The sequence below is a fragment of the Tachypleus tridentatus genome, chromosome 12, assembly GCF_004210375.1.
Source record: "Tachypleus tridentatus isolate NWPU-2018 chromosome 12, ASM421037v1, whole genome shotgun sequence".
Taxonomy (NCBI): Eukaryota; Metazoa; Arthropoda; class Merostomata; order Xiphosura; family Limulidae; genus Tachypleus; species Tachypleus tridentatus.
In genome coordinates, this window is record NC_134836.1 from 7,865,209 (window position 1) to 7,884,713 (window position 19,505).

Below are 19,505 nucleotides of genomic sequence, written 5' to 3' on the forward strand. Positions count from 1 at the left end.
GTAATCCCAAGCAAGAATAAAAAAAGGTTTACAACCACAAAGCTGAAAAGCATAAATTTCCATCCTGATAATATAGTGTGTTTTTCTTACAGCAAAAATACATTGAGCTATCTACTATGTCCACTGAGGGGAAATAAATTTCCGTTTTTAGTGTTGTAAATCCATAGACTTCTTGCAATTCCAGCAGTGACAGTCTCAGTACTGTTACCCACCATGGGACATCCACTCAAAGCTGGGTACCATGATCCCTACGAGGATGTTTGGAAAGCTAATGAGACAAGCTATGTCATAAAAAAAAAGAAACAAACCCGACTGTCGAAAAGCTACCCAGCCGTGTCATATCAATATGTTGAAACTAACACGTTCGAGATGCATCCAAAAATATTTTAGCCTTCGAGTGTTTTCCCGATACTGATGACAGTCTCTCTGACTCAGACACCAATAAATTTGAAAATACTGGAAATGAATATAACAAACAGTAATTCTGACATTCTGGCCAATCTTGATTCAAAACTCAATCATTTGCCTCCTGAAGAGAAAAATTCCCTTTAACTTGCTAGTTTATTAATTGAATATGAATGTATATTTCTTAATGTTCCTAATCAAACCAACATTGCTGTTTATGATGTTGATATAGATGATTCTCCTTCTATGAAACAACATCCTTATCATGTGAATTCAATCAAGGTTGGCACAATGCATGAAGAAATATCTCATACTGGAAAATGGCATTATAGAACACAGTAAAAGTGGCCTTCACCTTGTGTACTGGTTCCTAAATTTGATGGTCCAGTTATATTCTCTACAGATTTTCCCAAATTAAATGCTTTGACAAAGACATTCCTACCACATTCCAAGAATGGCAAATTATATCACTAAAATTTGAAAAGCCATGCATCTCCCTTCAGCAGATCACATTTGGTGATTTTCTGGGCTGTTCCTCTAACAGACAGGGCAGAAGAAATTTCTGCTTCTGTTACTCCTGATGGATTATGCCAGTAAACTGTTATGCTGTTTGGGCTGAAAAAAATCTAAAAACAACTTTTTCAGAGAATAACAAATGAGCATTTGGACAAATTGTCAGATGTTGCAAGTTTTGTTGACAATATTGTAATTTATAGTAACACTTGGTAAGAGCATTTATATGTAGCGTTTTTGAGAGACTTGAGAAAGCCAATCTCACAATTTAGTAAAAAGCAACTTTTGTAAAGCCAAAAGTGACTGCATTGTGAATTATCCAACTAGAAACGTTTGAAGAGATTTTGGGAATGGCTTGTTATTACAGGTAGTTTTGTAAAAACTTTTATTAACATTACTTTACTGTTAACAAATCTACTGAAGAAAAACCAAAAGTTCAAATGTTTTGAAACATGGTCACATCTTTAATGCGAATTTATCCTATACTGATGGCACCCAACTTTGATATGGGTTTCATATTAGCTATTGATGTCAGCAATTGTGGTGCTGGAGCCATTCTATTACAAATCAGATGACAAAAGTATTAAACACCCTCTCTGTTATTTTTCTAAAGAGTTTAATTGATCTCAAATGGAGTATTCAACTGTAGAAAATGAAACTGGCTTCAGTATTAGCTTTAAACATTTCAGTTTATAAAAATCTGCATCACAACAACCTATTGTCATTTACATTGATCACAACCCACTGAGGGGAAAAACAGAAGGCTGTTAAATTGGGGTAAAATGCAAGAGTATGATTTGAAGATAATTCATGTTTAGCATCTGTGCTGATGCACTTTCACTTGCTATGCAATTTTATGACCATAGGATTATTTGTATTATTGTGTCATGTACTCTCATGACTTTTGAAATTGTACAATTCATTGATAATGTATTATACTTAAATATTTTGTTATCAATGTGTGTATGTACATGTAATATTAGAAAACATTATCTAATACAAATTTTTAATTCTCTAAGGAGGGAATTGTAATGGATTTATTATATATATTTATTTTATATCCATTTATGTTTCAGTTAAATATTGTGGATTTGCTACAGTATATATGCTATAAGCCTCTGAAATTATAGTTGTGATTAATGCTCATTAATTGAGAAAGTGCAGACATTTGACCAGGAATGTTTACAGATTTTGTACATAACAAACCATTCAAGTTCAGCGACTTAATTTTGGACGTTAGCGTTTCTATAAAAAACATTGTATAACTTCAGCAGAAAAACTTGTACATGAGCAGCAAGAACTAGCCTTCCTTAAAGTGAACTGTACCAATATCAATATAGAATTATTCATTCCTCATGACCTGTAAATAAAATATTCAGTTTCAACCAAATAGAAAACTCAGTATTATTTACAAGTTTATAAAACTTTTGTATATAAATCATAATTTGCAATAACCATTATTATAAATTGTACTGTTGTTTGTACATTAAAATATATATTTATTAAAAAAGTAAACTGAATCAATCTTGTTGAAAAATAATAAATCTGATACATATTGAGATTTAATTAACTTCTAAGTTCAGATTTCTGGTTATTCAAAATCATAATATGTAACATATGTAAAAAAAAATTGGGAACTGGTTGGAGATAAATTATAATAAAGTAACAATCTATACTATCTTAAAATATGATGTTTGTAACATTTTATAGTTATGTTTAAAGTCTACCTGTGCTTTCATCAAAGGGTCAACAGGCAACAACTTATTCTGAGGGTATTCTTCATCAAGATAGTTGATAATGGCAAGCTGTGAGATGCAACAAATAAAAATAAATTTTAATTACAATTTAATGCATGTAAACTATAAACAATTCTATCATTCTAGCCCCCATACAAGGCTATTTGATAGGACCATTTATAAAACAAACAGTATATCTTTCAAAATTCTGAAAAGTATAAATTAGAATAAAAAACATTTTGATCTACTAATATGCATTTCTTTTTCAGACCTTGCAAAGCTTGTGGTTCAGTAGCTGTAAAGTATCTATGATGTTGGGCTCCAATTTAGGAATTTATTTTAACCCTCGGACACCAGAATGTTTCATTGCTGTGGTTTGGTATGTTTCAAACTTAGTCCAAGGCTCTCAACATTAGCTACTCCTAATTTAACACTTAAAGCCCAAAGGCAAAGCAGATAGTCATTACCACTCACTGCTAAATGGGACTTAAAATCACATTATAATGTCCCCACAGCTGAAAGAAAGAGCATGTTTGGTGGGATGAGAATTTCAACCCACAAGCTATTATGGCTTTATACTAATGCTTTAAAATTTTAATGTTTTATTATCTACCACTACATAATCTTAGTTTATTAATTATTTAACCAGTTAATGGTACTGTTGTTTCTAATGTTACTTAGAAGTACACTATTATAGCAGTTGCATCAAGTACTTATTACAAGAGTCACCAAATTTTTATATTTTTGTTTACACCCTGACACAAAGAAAATAGTAAAATATTAAACAATCATCTCTATACTACTTTGTATTTTAGTTGTCATGTAAAACACTTAAACAGATTTTTTTTATGAGATAAGAACACAAAATTATAATAAAAAAAACAAAACTGATATTAAAGTTGAAACTAAGAAAATGTTGAAAACATTTGATACTTAAGTGTATTTCTTTTACTGATTTAAATAAAGTTAAAAATGAGACACACATTAAAGGATTACCAATTTCATATTTCTTACCACTTGCTCAAAGTAAAAGTACATATTTCATCACTGGGCAATTAGTTTTATATAAAAGTCACATCTCTGAACTATATTATGTTAGAACAGAGGACACTTTTTGTTTATCCAATACATAGAGAAGGATACAATTTTTGTTTTAATTACTTTCTTAATGCCATACAAGTTCCATCATTTTATTCAAACATACATTAATTTAAGATTTATGAAAAATTACTACTTTGGTTATAGTTTGATCAAAAGATCATTACCTCTTTAAATCAGTCCTTTTCGTTTTTCTGAATATCTATTGACTATTGAAAATGTCACTTATGAAATGATTTTTTGTCTCCTTAGAACATAGTTCTTTGCTCTAACTCCATCTTTATAGACATTTCCCCTTACATATTTCCTGGTTGATTAATTGGCATTTATTGGTGCAAAGTAATTAGACTATATACACTGTGAAAATGAACCAAGTTAAAAACCAAAGGAAGTTCAAAAATCAAGTAAAAAAAGCCCTTTAGAGAATTAAAAAGGCAAGTAAGTTTAACAGTGTCACCACTGACAATGACACTGTCCAGCATCAGGAGTAAACTCATGGAAATAGAAGTGTCTAAAATAGTGCTGCTATAGAGACATCAATTAATCAGTTCCAGATAAAAGAAAGTGATGGGTTAAAAACTGACCAATGCATAATTTAGCCAGGATAACTTCTTCCTTCCAATCATTATAAAAACAAGATGATCAAAAAACAATAGAATGTTTGATTTAGATAAGCTTATTATAGCATTGCTCACTTCAAGTTGACTGCCAACTGGCATGGAGCTGAGCCTTGAATAGAGAACTAGTCTATGTATGGGACAGACATGGTGGTGACAGTAACACAGCAAACAGACTTAGCTGCAACGTCAGTGATCTCGTTCCCATGAATACCAACATGGCCTGGTATCCCGGAAAACTGGATAGAGGTAGATGATAGAAAAATGGGCCAGTTGGTTTTGAATAGCAATGAGAACAGGGTGAGAACTAACAAAGTGATTCCAGAGCCAATAGAGAGCTAAGCAAGTCACTATAAATAGAACAGTTCATGTACTGTATAGCTTCTACATGATCTAGGGCAAGAGAAATGGCATACAATTTGGCAGAACACAGAAACTGTAGAGTGTGTGCAACAACCCAATCAAAACAAAAACAAACCATGGCAGAGTCCACAGAGACACCCGATTTCGAACCGTCCATATAAATGGAAAAGAAAGGGTAGTTTGATAGATGTTAGGCAAATAGAAGGTGATACTTAAAATCAGAAGTATCCACCTTTTTCAGATGACTCTGAGAAAGATCACATTTGGGGATTATAACTAGTCATCATGGGATCATCAGTGTACATAGCAATGCTATCCAAGGACAGCCCCAATTCATCTAACTGTGCCTGAATAAGAAAGCCAAATGGAAGTATAATAGACCATCTATTCTGAAAAAGCATGGCCCACTGTGGAAGGAAAACACAACCCCAGGCTGGATGCTGTGATAAGGATAAAATTTTTACATACACAGTAAAGACAGTTGCAAATGGTGAACATATAAATGAGGTTCACAAGACTCAGTGTATAAACTTTGGACTAGAGAAATGCTAAAGACTCCTCTGCAGAGATGAAGCCCCTGATGGTGAACAAGGTCCAACATCTTTAAGGCTGAGGTCCTGGCAAAGCCATAGGCCAGAGACCTATTGTCTAGTTTTGATTGAATAAGGGCACAATAGATTTTTAGCATAGAACATCAAACCCCACCTCAAGAGATGGAAGAGGACAGAGGATGTTCGGTACCCTTGTATACTTAAATATGTAACTGCTACTTGTGTTGATGAAAAGGTCAGCTTACAGTCAAAGTCCCAAGAACTTTGCCCCACAGACCACAGGAAACAACTTCTCCAAGAGAGAGCTAAGAATATGGGAGCAGAAGTGCATGCAAACAATTTTGAAGTAAGAAAAGGTAAAACTATTTGTTGTGGTCCACTTTGGTAAGCAACCAAGGGGAGTCTTTAGCTGCCATTCAATAAACCTCATGCTCAACGACTGACACGAAATGTGAAAGTCTTTGACGCAGAGACCATTTGCAACTGATAGGGGGAATTTTTCCATTGATGGCATTAATCTTTATAATGAAAAGTGTAACACTCAAAACACAGCCTTGATGGACTCCAATTTTCTGCAGTAAAGTATCAAATCCACATGGACTAGGAATTGCTGGTTCATTAAAACATGTTTAATAAAAATGGGTAAATGGGCACATAACTTGTATGAGGGGAGGATTTTCAAGATGCCATTCCTCCAGGTTGTATCATAAACTTTCTCAATGTTAGAAAAACAAATAAGATATTGTAGCTTGAGAACTGCTTCCCTGATTGATAATAAGTTGACTCAGGTGGTACATGGTAGAGCGTTGTCGTCAGAACCCATGCTGAGGAGGATGTTTGATTCGAGGGACCAAACAAGACAAGCATTAATCATCCTCTCCAAGATCTTACAGAGACAGTTCAAAGCAATTGGACAACAGTTTGAAGGAATCTTGGGATCCTTCAGAGTCTTAAGAAAAAGGAGTACAATAGCATGGCACCAAGCATCAGGATTAAACATTCTCCTGCCATATTTTGTTAAATACAACCAGAAGAATACCAAGAGAGAGAGAAGAGAGATGGCACAGCATCTTGTAATGAATATCAAATGGGTCTGTCTGACTGATGCCCTGCCAGACCAATGAAGAGCAAGCTTGAGTTCCACCAATATGAAGTTGCAATTATAGTCATAGAGATGATCAGCCCAAAAGGAAAGAAGCTATCACTCTGTTCAAGTCTTGATGGCCAAGAAGATGGGGGATGAAACAGAAGTGCTAGATGCATGAGAAAAGCTTTTGTTGAGAGTATTGGCAATGCTCTGGGCATCAGCAAGATTTAGCCATTAGAGAGGAAGATCAAGGGGGGGGACAGCAGGAAGAAGTATACTGTCCACTAACATTTCGAATCTTGTCCCATATGACTTTGGAACTGGCAGTAGTAGAAATGCTAGATGTATTTAATCCAAGGTTCCTTTTGGTTTTGACATCTGGCTTGCCAAGCATGTGCACAGGCCCTCTGAAATGCAATGCAATTTAAAAAATGCAAGATACCTACAAAAGGTATCCCAAGCCTGTTTGGGAGCTTTCCTTACCATGTGGCAGACAGGATTCCACCAATGATGGAGATACTGTGGGAAACATGTCAAGTTTTTAAGAATACACTGAGTAGCTGTCTGGACAATACAATCAGTGTGCTATTGATTGTTTACAGATGATGGCAAGATCAAGTTCTGATAGAGCAGTGAAACATGTGGGTCATTGGGCATTGACCATGGTCAGCCACTCTCAAAATAAGAAAATGATCACTGCCCCATGGATTACAGTCTACCCTCCAAGAAAAGTAAGAGAAAAGTGAAAGTAAGCAGAGAGAAAGATAAATAGCAGTAAAAGACTAACTAAGTGTATGAAAATTAGTATAAGAATCAGTGTTGAAGAGAAATAGGTTATGATCCAAGAACATATAGCTCTATTGAAAGGTCCTTACCATCATTATCAGCACCACCCAAGAGGAGATTATGTCCATTGAAATCCCCCAGGATTAAAAAGGGAGACGGTGACTGCTCAACGAGGCAGTCAAAGTCTGACTGATCATAGGTCTCTTCAGAAACCAGAAAAGAGAGAGCAAATAGTTATTGTAAAACCAAAGGAAAGCACAAATGGTTACAGCCTCTAAGGGTATATTGAGTGGCAAAGCAAGGTAGGCACACTGATCAACTAGCAGTGCCACCACTCATGCATACAACCTATCATTTCTGTACAAAAAAAACTGCTGAAGAATGCCTGTATCGACAGGTTTTAGAAACGTTTCTTGTAAGGAGAGACAGGCACAATAGTAGGAATCAATCCAATCCTTAAAGGTCACCTATGTTTGAACAAAAACCCTGATAGTTCCACTGGATCCAAGTGGCCACTTATTTACATGGAGGAGACCTTCTGTTTTCAATCACTTTTTTTTTTCCTTTATTGGACAAAGGTCTATTGACCTCCAAAATTCTATTATGGATTGAACAGGCAGGTCTGTCTGTGGACAAAGATTCCAGCAACTGAGGGCATGAATGAATGGTCATTTACTTTTCGGGGCTGCAGAAGAGGATGGACCTGAGGAAACTCCTGAACCTGAAGCCAAAGAAAGTGGAACAGGGCAGTCACAAGAAAGAGTGACAGAAGCAGAGATTAAAGAAGATATAGATTCATCAACTCTTTTAAATCATGGAAGGTAAAAGGTTCATCAGATGTTTTGGAAACAACTTTGGTGGAGGCATGGAGAGATCTGTCTGCACTCCCACAATTACAGTAGAATGGAGTGCAGCAGCACATGTCCATGATGGAGTTGGGGACAATAATTTGAGCCTCTGGAAAAGAGATATTCTCTAACATCATCAGGTGTTGCACCTTCATCTCCTTCACCCATTTAGAGCAAAACATAAAGTAAGAGAGATGTGGACAGTCACTGTGTCAACTGTGACGTCCTATTTTGCACTCTGATGCATTGTGGTCTTTGCTCTCAACTGGTAATGATACTAGTTTTGATAACTTATGTGGATTAATATGCATGATAAGATAAACTCTTTCAATAAAATGGTAGAATAAATAGCTTTTTGTTATATCTAACTACAATTACGATTATTTCAAATTAAATATTCAAAACTTCATCACTAATTTATAATTTTAGCACACACAAAGCAACAGAGGTAGGACTGATATTTATTAGCACTATTACTACAAAAACTATAATCAAATGGTTTGAATTAATGACTTTTCCAAACACATTTTAAATTTTAGGAGATGTATAAAGATTTTAAGATGTACAACTTTTATTGTTAAAGCTAAATTCTTGTTTATCCGTTTCGTTCATCTCAACTTTGTGTTAAAAAGATTACAAATAACAATGCACAATTAATGACTTAAATAAACCTAGGCAACTACAACAGTGAAAAGGATTGTATTAGATTATCCAACATACAAAAAGTAATTTTGATTTTAGGATTAAAAATACTTTTCATTAATCAGATATTTGTCAAATTTAACATATGAAATGTTTATAATATCCAGGTAATTATTAAATGAAAAAACAAACAAACACTTATTTTATCTGTTATTTTCATTAATGAAAATGTACAGGTTCAGTCAATCTGAGCAAGCTCATAAATTACCATGAAGAATTAGCAACTTAATATAAATTACACTTTTTGTTCTAGAAAGACTACACTTTTCACATGAAGACATCAGACAAATGTTTACACACAGTTTAAATCAGTTCTGAAACCTATTTTTCTTAAAACAAATGGTAAATGAAGAAGTACAACAAACAATTATCTCTCCTAGTTACAAACTTTATGCTTGTTTTCTGCTTGCCTTATACTTTGGATGTTGAAGATGCAACAAACTTTTTTTATGGTTTGAAACACACACACACACACACACACTTGAAATAACCAAAACAGCATAAATTACTATATCGGTACATAGAAATCAAGCTTGGTAACTGAACTGTATTTGGGTATGAAAAAAACATGAATTTTTCAGCAGACTCAAGACTTAACTTCACAATTTCAAGTTTTGAATCAAAATAATGAGATAATATTACTTGAAAGAAGCCACAAGCAGGTAATTCTGAGCTTTTAATTGGTTATTTACATATCATAGATAAAGTAGGTGTGCATAAGGAATTATTTTTGAAAAAGGAAAGAAATGAGCAAGGCCACTGTACTGCTACATTTACTGAGTCAAATATCTCAGCAAACAGAAAAGATATGATGTTCTTATTTGATATTTTAGCTTGTCAATATTGGTAATTGAAGTTCCTAATTTGTATCAAAACTGTATAGTACTTTGTACTATATGTATGGTAACTGTATGGTACTTTGTACCATGACATCACAGATATTCAATTTCAACCAGTGCTGCATTCAACATATCATGTGACATTTAGTTTGAAAGTAAATATTAAAAAATAACAACACCTGAGAAATTAACAGAGATATTATACTAAACTTTGAATTAGTTTACAGTTTGATACCAAACTTATAGATATAAATTCTAACAGTCACTGAATAACATTTTGAATGCAACTCAAAACATAACATTACCTTTAACCCATTTCAATAGGGTTAAAAAAAACAAAAAAAACTAAAATACTTACAGACTGAGTTAAAGTATGACCATTTATTACCAAAGCTGGAACTTTTTCTAATGGATTCAACTTCCTGAAATCTTCCAAGTGCTGAAAAAGAAAGATGCTCATAAATACATCTTTGAAAGAACAAGATAAAATATAAGCTTTAATAAGTTTTGGAAATTTGCATTATAATATTGCAGTAATAGGGTTCAAACTGTTAACAAAATTATATTACTCGCAAGATACGTTTCTCAGGAAGAGAATAAATTAGTTTTAATGTTTTGGGAAATAGCTTCTCTCACTCTCCATCTTGTTTTAACAGTTTAATGTGCCACAGTTTTTCATCCAAGTGCAATTATCATCAAATATGCATTTCATGTCAACTACCATAAAACATTAAAAAGAGTGCAAACTAAACAATGTTTTAAATTACAGTTTGTTTTGTTTAAAGTCTAACAAAATCTAATCAAGCTGAAATGCTATACCATTAAGCCACTTACACATTACATTTATCACAAGACCTTTTTTAACACTACATTCTTTATCCAGTCCCTTAATTTTTAAGAACTAGAGTATTATAAAAGTATCTGAAGCATGTCCATTTCTGATGATATATTTCACTCAGTCCAATCTTATCTTATGGCAAGTATAACTATCATATGTGGCTTATATAAGTAGCTTTTGTTGTGTCTCAGCCACTTGGCAAGTTCTTTATTGAGTGAACTGTGTCATCAGCAATGGATATAACAAACATATTGCATTTGAAATATTACAATTATAACTAATTCTTGAACATCCCTAGCAGACTAAACAAGTGGTGTAATGTATAATATAATATATATATATATATATATATATATATATACACACACACGTCTAATACAAATGTCTCATAACAAGTAAAAATTATAATAATGCTTCTCTAACTTTAAAAAGGAGTTCATGCAATACCAGAAACTAACAGCATAACACAGCACTTAACAAAACATGATGTACTTAAAGTCATCAGATAAGCATAAGTTCTGTTTTATTGTAGTCAATACAGTATCATCTCAACATTTAAAACTTTCATATATCTCTAGCTAGAATGCTAAAAGAGTTAACTGATAAAAAAAAGGAACCAAAGAACATAAGTCACAAAGCATATAGCATAATAAATCTATGAAGTAGAATAGTTAGTTTTCACTGACACAAACACGTTTTCAAACACTTGATTGCCTAGATGCAATTATATATTCATTCTGTTCCCAACCATGCCTTGTGCTTGTACAGATTCATACTTTCAATCTCCAGAACTAAGTCATGTTAACTTTCAGTGCAAAAGTGTTAGAACAAGAGAATATTTTGTCATTCTTTCCACTTTTATGGGACTAATTCATCCATGTCATTACAGAATGTAAATTGAACATTATAGTAATGGTTCACAGACCCTCATTAACAAATGAATAAGCCAGGGTAAGAATCTTTATCATTCTTTAAAATTCCCATATACTTGTACCAAGGACATATCATAAAGGTTCTACTTGAACATACTGACCACATTTAGGATCTGTAACAATTGTCATGGTATCCCATGCAGTGTTTTAATTATATAGAAAGTAGCTAGCATATGGTTCCTGTATATCAGGGGTTCCCAACCTTTTAACACTCGCGACATGAAAATGTAATTGATGAAATAAAATTAATGTTATCCCAAGTTACTTCTAACAAGGCTACGTGACCCCCCTGCCAAGGCTTCCAGAACTAAGTCATGTTAACTTTCAGTGCAAAAGTGTTAGAACCATTCTTTCCACTTTTATGGGACTAATTCATCCATGTCATTACAGAATGTAAATTGAACATTATAGTAATGGTTCACAGACCCTCATTAACAAATGAATAAGCCAGGGTAAGAATCTTTATCATTCTTTAAAATTCCCATATACTTGTACCAAGGACATATCATAAAGGTTCTACTTGAACATACTGACCACATTTAGGATCTGTAACAATTGTCATGGTATCCCATGCAGTGTTTTAATTATATAGAAAGTAGCTAGCATATGGTTCCTGTATATCAGGGGTTCCCAACCTTTTGGCACTCGCGACATGAAAATGTAATTGATGAAATAAAATTAATGTTATCCCAAGTTACTTCTAACAAGGCTACGTGACCCCCCTGCCAAGGCTTCGCAACCCCTGAACTCAAGCTCTTCCACTGAATTTCTTTTATACTAAATATGAAGATTAAAATTTTGACATTTCACCTGTGATTCACTTTCCTTTGTTACTTGAAAATAGCCTGAAATCTAATTTGTAATTTTGTCTTTAACACTTTTGTATGGTACTGTATACCTAACATACATCCCACCAGCCACTGTTATGTTTAATATTTTCCAATTTTATAATCAATATCATGAAGCAAAAAGTTTTGTTTAATCAAAAACATTCAGTAGCTTTAGTAGCACTGATCTGTTTTTTTTTGCTTGCTTGCTCCAGCGTTTTATACTTCACTTAACTGTCCTTGGTGATGCGTCTTGTAATACTCTTCATCTACGTCATTGCACCCTCTATCCTGGTACAGTACAGTGGTATTTCATTCAGATAATGTCATCACATTTTGAGTCTGACTCAATCCCAGTCTAACACTGGCTCTTAGTGGGGTGGAAGGGTGAGTGGTAGAGGATTAAGTAATGTTGGTAATACATTTTCAAATAAAACTTCCAAGACACAATTACCTTCTCTAAACATGGACCTAGAATCCTGCATTGAGAAGGTGCAGGGGAAAATAAGGGCATTACTGAATAGATAAAAGGTGTGTCAATAGAAGATTGGTACCCTACTGGGGGAATGGGGGAACAGCACTATATACAGAACGGGCATTCTTTTCACCCAGGACTAAATTCACGTACGAGGTCCAATTTTATATATGATCTGTCATAACTATTGGCCAGGCCCATGGTCCCTATATCCCACATTGGTGATTAAGGCACTTGGATCACAACCTATAGCCACAGACTGATACATTCCAAATCACTGTAATCATGATGAGAAGGTAAGCAATGCTGAAGTACGAAAACCTTCTCCTCAACCCAAAGAAGTCTGAAAGGCAGCACTCCAAGCTTGGAATGATGGACTTGTGTATGCCTTACTTAATGAGAAAATCAAACTCATCCAGTCCAGATTTATGAACAATGGTCCTCACTCTAACTGTGTGGGCAAGGTAAATTCCACTTGCCCCAGAATTGAACAATCTGTGTTCAATCAAAGACCCAGGATGGGACCATTCTACATTTGGAAGTACAAAAAGATAATGGACCCTCTTCCGTGAACAATGTACTGAACCAATATTAATGAAAAGAAGGTCCATGCCCAACCCAACCCAGGTAGTCAAACATCAAATCTGAACTAGTATCAGAAGCAGGCTTCTGTGTTGGCTGGTGCTACTCTGACCAACATCTAGGAAGAACACCTAGGGACTTGGGTAGGAGGGCCCCTAACACTGCCCTCTTCTCCAAGATTGGAGAAATTCACTTTAACAATCTAGAGAAAAAAAACTGATTGGAAACTGGGTCTGTAAAGACTTCCTAGCTCTGCTAATCTAATTTAACTGGGAGAGTAATGTGCATTGGAAAGACCTCATAAACAGTAATCCGAAAACAGTGTAATAGGTCAACAAAGTTCTCTAAATTTTTTAAAAGCAAAACAACCCCAATTTATTCAGTAATCAGCAAGGACAAGCAAGATCCTTTTAACGCTTTACTTAGGACAGTCCAGGGGGAGCAGTCCAGCATAGTACAGTAATGCCACGTAGTCAGCCTCTAGGTGATCTTACAGAACATTTCATTTCTACAGAATTTGCTACAAACCTGTACAAAGTATACTGAATTAATGGTTGCTAGTTTGGAATTGATTTGATAAACATACACTTGCTTAAGCAACACTTGCTACAGATGTGATTCTGTGAAAACAAGGTAAGGGACCTTCAAAAAGGTAGCATGAAAATGTTCATCCCTCTGTATAATCTAACTGAAGAGGTTAAAGTTATATAAAGGTTGAGAAAAACCCTCAGATTAAAATTTTGCCAGATCATGCAAATGATAAAAGTAATATGCAAGGCCTACATATCAGTTTGCACAATGTTCTCCCGCAGGCAATTTAACTGGGCCACCAAATACATAGAAATGTGGCAAGTTTGACAAGATGGGATTTGCATGAAGTTCCTCACCTTACAAGAAAATCCAGAATAAAAAGTTGTTTACTATCTCTAAAGGCATTAGTGTGGGCAAGAAAACCTTCAAGACTCTTATGAAATACAAATGATCAAAATCAAACCAGAGTTTTGAGTAAGAAGAACAAGTCTGAGGAGGTAGACAGAATGACAGAGCATCCTGCACCCAATAAACACAAACCATTCTGACTGGTGATGTCTGTAGGTCAGCAAAAATTAAATAATTCCATGGGTAAAGTTACCACATCTCTAGAAATTCTCAAAGCCAGGTCCCCATGGACTCTGGCAGCTTACAATAAATCACCAAAGCCACTGGCAGTGATCAGAGTGAGCAGCAAAACTACTGGCTATGGACACCACCTATACTAGGTTTCAAGGTACTGAGGGGTTGATATTGACACCCATGAATACAGGTTGAACTATGACCCCTCTGTAGGAGTTGATGAAATTTGAGATTTCAGTGACAACAATTAACATAAAAGCTGACAACTGAACCAATATGAAAATTATCAATGGTTCTAGCTCCTCATCAATGAAGAGAGAAATGTGAAAGGAAACAAAATGTTAGATCTCAGAGCTGCAAGTCTGTAGAGTTACAATGTTCTATCAGAGGACAATGATCTATTCAGGTTAAATACAAACTTTGCCTTGAAACCCTAATATTTGAGGAGTAGATGTATTATTTGAGGGTCAGAAAACGCTTCCACCTGGTTGTGGTAGGCTAAATCATGAAGTTCTGATAACTGTTTGGATAAGGTACAAACTTTTCCTTCACGTAACTGAGAAGTAAATTTCCCTGCATGAACATAATGTTTGTGGATTAGAGCCTCTCGAAGAAACACTGCTGAACTGAATATGTTTCCATCTCACTATGAATAAAATCACTAACAATCTCAACCAAGATTAGCCCCTCCCCCAGACTGTTGTGCAACAGTAGATATTAGAGATTGAACAAGAGAGATGTGATTTTCCTCTATACCTGAAATAATATCCAAGAATTTATACCATAAAGCAACTTGCCAATCATATTTTTTTTTATGTATTTTTAACGAAATTCAGTTATATCATAATGTTAAAGAGATTCTCCACATGATTGTAATACTGGGAACCCTGTTAGTTACAGTTTGTTGAGAAAATGTGATAACATTATCTGAATGGGGTGCTTATTACATACAGTACCAGGATAGAAGATGCATTGGCATTAGTGTAGAGTGTCATAATTGCTCTTGACAATATTTGTCTTAAGTGGAGTATAAAAGATTTGAATAAGTAAGAGATAAAAAAAAATCAGACCAATGCTTAGATGGACAAAGGGAGAAACCTTGAGCACTAGAGGTAAGTGTGAGAGGGGGTATTTTGGTAGCAGGAAGATCAGTTTCATGCAAGAACAACTGTTATAAGTCCAATGATTAACTGATTAGCAAATCATATTAATCATCTTGCTCTAGTTGCAAGATCAAGTTCCTCTCTAATTATTTATGTATGCCATCACTGAAGAGTTGTCTTTGTGGGCTATTACAAGAGTAGTGCACTACGGGTAGGAACTTTTCACAAGCCTGCTGAACTGTCAAGCCTCAAAAGATTAGTGCAAGATACTCTTTCTGAAGAGATCAGTTATATGAAAGAAAACAGTCTCACAAAACATCTTGAAAGAGACACTTGTGAAGTAGATCTGTATGAAGTGGGAGAAAATAGTACCTGCAGCTCTAAATGTTCAATTTAGCCAAAACTGAAAACAGTTATAAGCAATGGGACAGCAGAAGATTTGAGATGAGATAACAGGTCTGATGGCAGATGCAACTGAGAAACAGGATTTCAGTGAAAATGTCTTATATAAACATGATATAAAGAAATTACCTGCTAAAGAGAAATTGTTCCTAAGGCAGAGTGTAACTGAATATAAATGACAAATGTAGATGTAAAAAAGCTTACATGAACTGCAAATCCAAAAGAAACAGGGGAAATTCCTTGAAATGTATTTATTCAAAATTCCAGATGCATAAACTATTGGGTTGATCCAAGTTGAAATTTGGAATTGTGGCTAATCAATCAGAGATAAAACTAATTGGATGGTTAATAGGAAGTGAGTAAATGAGAGGAGTTGTTTGATTTTTAATTAGAAAACTGTCTAATAATGCAAATTGACATTAACTCTTTCAGCATGACTCAACCATTTTGTACTTGTTATGGTTTGCATGCAATTAAATTAAGAGCATGTTCATGAAATTTGGCAGATTTTCAGTAAACATTAGAAGGCATATAATATAAACTGTGCGTGCATGTGCACACACGTGTGTAAGATATTATTATTAAGTCTTTCTTTTTGCTTGTTCTTTGTCCAATGTGCAGAGTAACTTTAATTTTAAGATTAAAAATACTTTTATGCATCACAAAATTTTCCAATTTCAAATGCAAAAATCACTATAAATGTCCAGGTAGTTTTATCAAACATTTAAATACAAAACTTTACTTGTTATTGTCATTAATGAGTCTCTTGTTCAGACAACCTGATTGTAGCCACCATAAACATTTGGAAATAAGTATAAAGTATACCTTATTTCTTTTTGTTCTACAATGACTGACTACAGATTATAATATAAAAACATAAATGTTTACACTAAATAGCTTAAATATCATAATTTTAAAAATAAATATACATAAATGTCTATCATATTGGCTTATCAGCCATATCTGGCTAAAAATATAGAAGTTAAAGATGTTGCACAAATGCACTCATGTTACCATAACCAATAATAGAAAACGGACTTAATTTATACAAAGTGAGCTTTCTTTGCTGGGTTTTAGTGGACGAGAATTTTGTATATTACAGTCATGTTTCAATTATTATACATTGTATATTTATATAGATTACTACTATTTACAAACAAGTTCTTAAATTTGTCTTAAAAACAGAACAATAAATGAAGAAGTAAAGCAAACAATCATCTCTTCTAGTTACAAATTTTGTACTTGGTTGCTGCTTGTGACAGCTTGCTAAGCCTTAAAAATTCTGCACAGAGAGGATGTAAAATGAAATAACTGTTTGTAGCCTCTTTTTTTTTTTTTTTTTTTTTGGGGTAATTTTATGCATGTTTGAAATAACCAAAACATTATAAAATTAGTTTACTGATATCATAGAATTCAATTTTAATCTTAACAAATTTAGTAACTAAGCTGTATTTGTCTTAAAAATTGAAATTTTGAACAAGTTAAAAAGACAAACATCTAATTTAGACCAGTGCTGCATTCAACATACCACTTGACACACACACACACAAAAGCTAATTAGGTGCTATTACATAAACACACACACATATTTCAATTTTAAATTAAGAAATTAAATAACATATAAGGATATTTGAATTACAATCTATTGTTTGATACCCAACTTAATGACAAATTCCTAAAACATAAGAGCAACAAAATTCTCAATGCAAGGCAAGAAATGCAATGACAGCCTTTCACTTGTAACCCATCTAGAAAGAGTTAAGTGTGTGTAAGAGACCAATAAAAAGGTACATGAAGATGTAAAGTGAAGATAGAGTCAAATTAGTAAACCACTCCCAAATGGTAAAAAGCATAGAAAGTTTATACGATTGATGAATAGACATATAGAGAAGTATCTTTGATATCCACTCTTATTATCCAAAGACCATGATGAAGTAATTTTCATAGTCATTTTTTTCTCTCCCATGAAATGTCCAGATAACTGAGGAGGGAAAGGTCTATTACTTGTCTACAATATTCTGAATTTTTCCAGCACTAGAAAAAAATACAAGAGTAAATGGATTGAAAAGTGTGGTGAACTGTTTCAAGTAGTTCTTTTCAGCAGAAGGTCCAAAACCTTTTGACTAAAAATTGTAATACAAGATGGATCAGCTGAAAGTAATGGATGATAAAAACTGATAAAATTCTAAGCCCCTAAAAAAAGGCAAAAAAGAAACTGAGAATTTAAAGTTTCAGATTTAAAATTCAGTAAGCAAACACTCTCTTAAAGGTCACGAAAGCAAGATACTTGAAACAATTGCATTAACTGAAAATTGCAGCAATTTCTAAAAGCATCAACTGTAATCCAAATGCCAGAAGAAAGAGAAAGAAAGAAATATTCTTGTAATTAAACACACTTTCAGATGTAACAGTAAATAGCTCAATAATGAAAATGATACATGCCAGAGAAACAAAAGAATAAGCTCAACAAGTTATCTTCAGAACAAAGGTTTGGCTGGGAAATCCTGTTCCCCAGATGAAGATGAAAAAGCCTATTTAAAAAGACATGGAAGGAACAGATAGGCTAATAACCAGTTACGCTTGCATCAAAAGAGACCTTGAAATCCAGAGGAACTCATGAAAACTTGACATAAGTAACCCACATATACTTGTTGATAAAATCTACCAGTACTGTTACAACATAGGAACTTTCTGCATATTAGAAGAAGACTGTGGGAACAATGCTTTAATAAAAGCAACAGGAATTCTTTGATAGAAACAGTAAAAAGACACCCTATGTGAATTATTGACTAAAGTATTAGCTTCAAGATTAACTTGTACTTCAGAATTCATAACAAGAATGAGGTCACAAAATGTTAACAACACAACTTTCAGCAAGAAAATCTAGATTATAGGTAGAAATTATAGTTCTAAGTTTAAATAAGCCACATGGTTTTTAATAATCCAATATGGAAAGCTATTAGTACTTAAAATGCAAGTCTATATGATTTCAATTAGTTTTTTATTATACTAAAAATGACTTGTAGTATTGTAAGTAACAACAATGTAAGAAAAGGAGAGTGTGCTTTAGTAGTAGCAGGTTACGCTGGATAACTTGTGAAATAAAGTAGTCACACAGATTAAAAACTGTTATTATACTTTGGCTTAAAAAATACATTTCAGGCTAAAGAATCCTACATAGGAAGGTAAGAATTACAAACTAATATGCCTTATGTCAAACCTTCTTCACAAGTTCATCTAATAAAATGTTTAATTTATCACTATATTTAGGTAAAGATTTTAAGAAAAAACTTGAAAATTTGTAAACAATCAATGCACTATACCTGTTCTCCTCCAGCTTTAATAAGGTTCACTGGTCGATACTCGTATTCAATTCCTTTTAGAGCAAGTGCTGTAAAAATGTACCATTTTTCTTTAAAATCACTTCACAAATGGAACAGAAAATAACTGTATTGAAAAGGTTTTATAGTAAAGCTATTTAAGGCTGAACGTTGTTAATAATGAAACACTTTAGACACAATATAAAAACTAGCCTTTAAAATTAATTCAAATAAATAACAGCATAAAGTCAGAAAGTGAATCAATTAACTGCAATCAATCACAACTGACATGGTGCTATGAATGATAGACACTTGTATGGATCATTAAAAGTACTAATCAAAAGTTTTTATTCATACAGATAAAATTC

General features: G+C 33.7%; 1 protein-coding gene across 2 annotated transcripts in view; it reads right to left on the minus strand.

Annotated features, from left to right (window-relative positions):
* Positions 1 to 19,505, minus strand: part of LOC143233719 (maleylacetoacetate isomerase-like) — a 53,834-nt gene that overhangs the window by 11,721 nt on the left and 22,608 nt on the right. For both annotated transcript variants that reach the window (XM_076470273.1, XM_076470272.1), the window contains exons 3-5: positions 19,141 to 19,208; positions 9,904 to 9,984; positions 2,646 to 2,723 (exon numbers count right to left, since the gene is read on the minus strand). In XM_076470273.1, the coding sequence (XP_076326388.1) occupies positions 2,646 to 2,723; positions 9,904 to 9,984; positions 19,141 to 19,208 (227 nt within the window). The remainder of the gene's footprint in view (positions 1 to 2,645; positions 2,724 to 9,903; positions 9,985 to 19,140; positions 19,209 to 19,505) is intronic.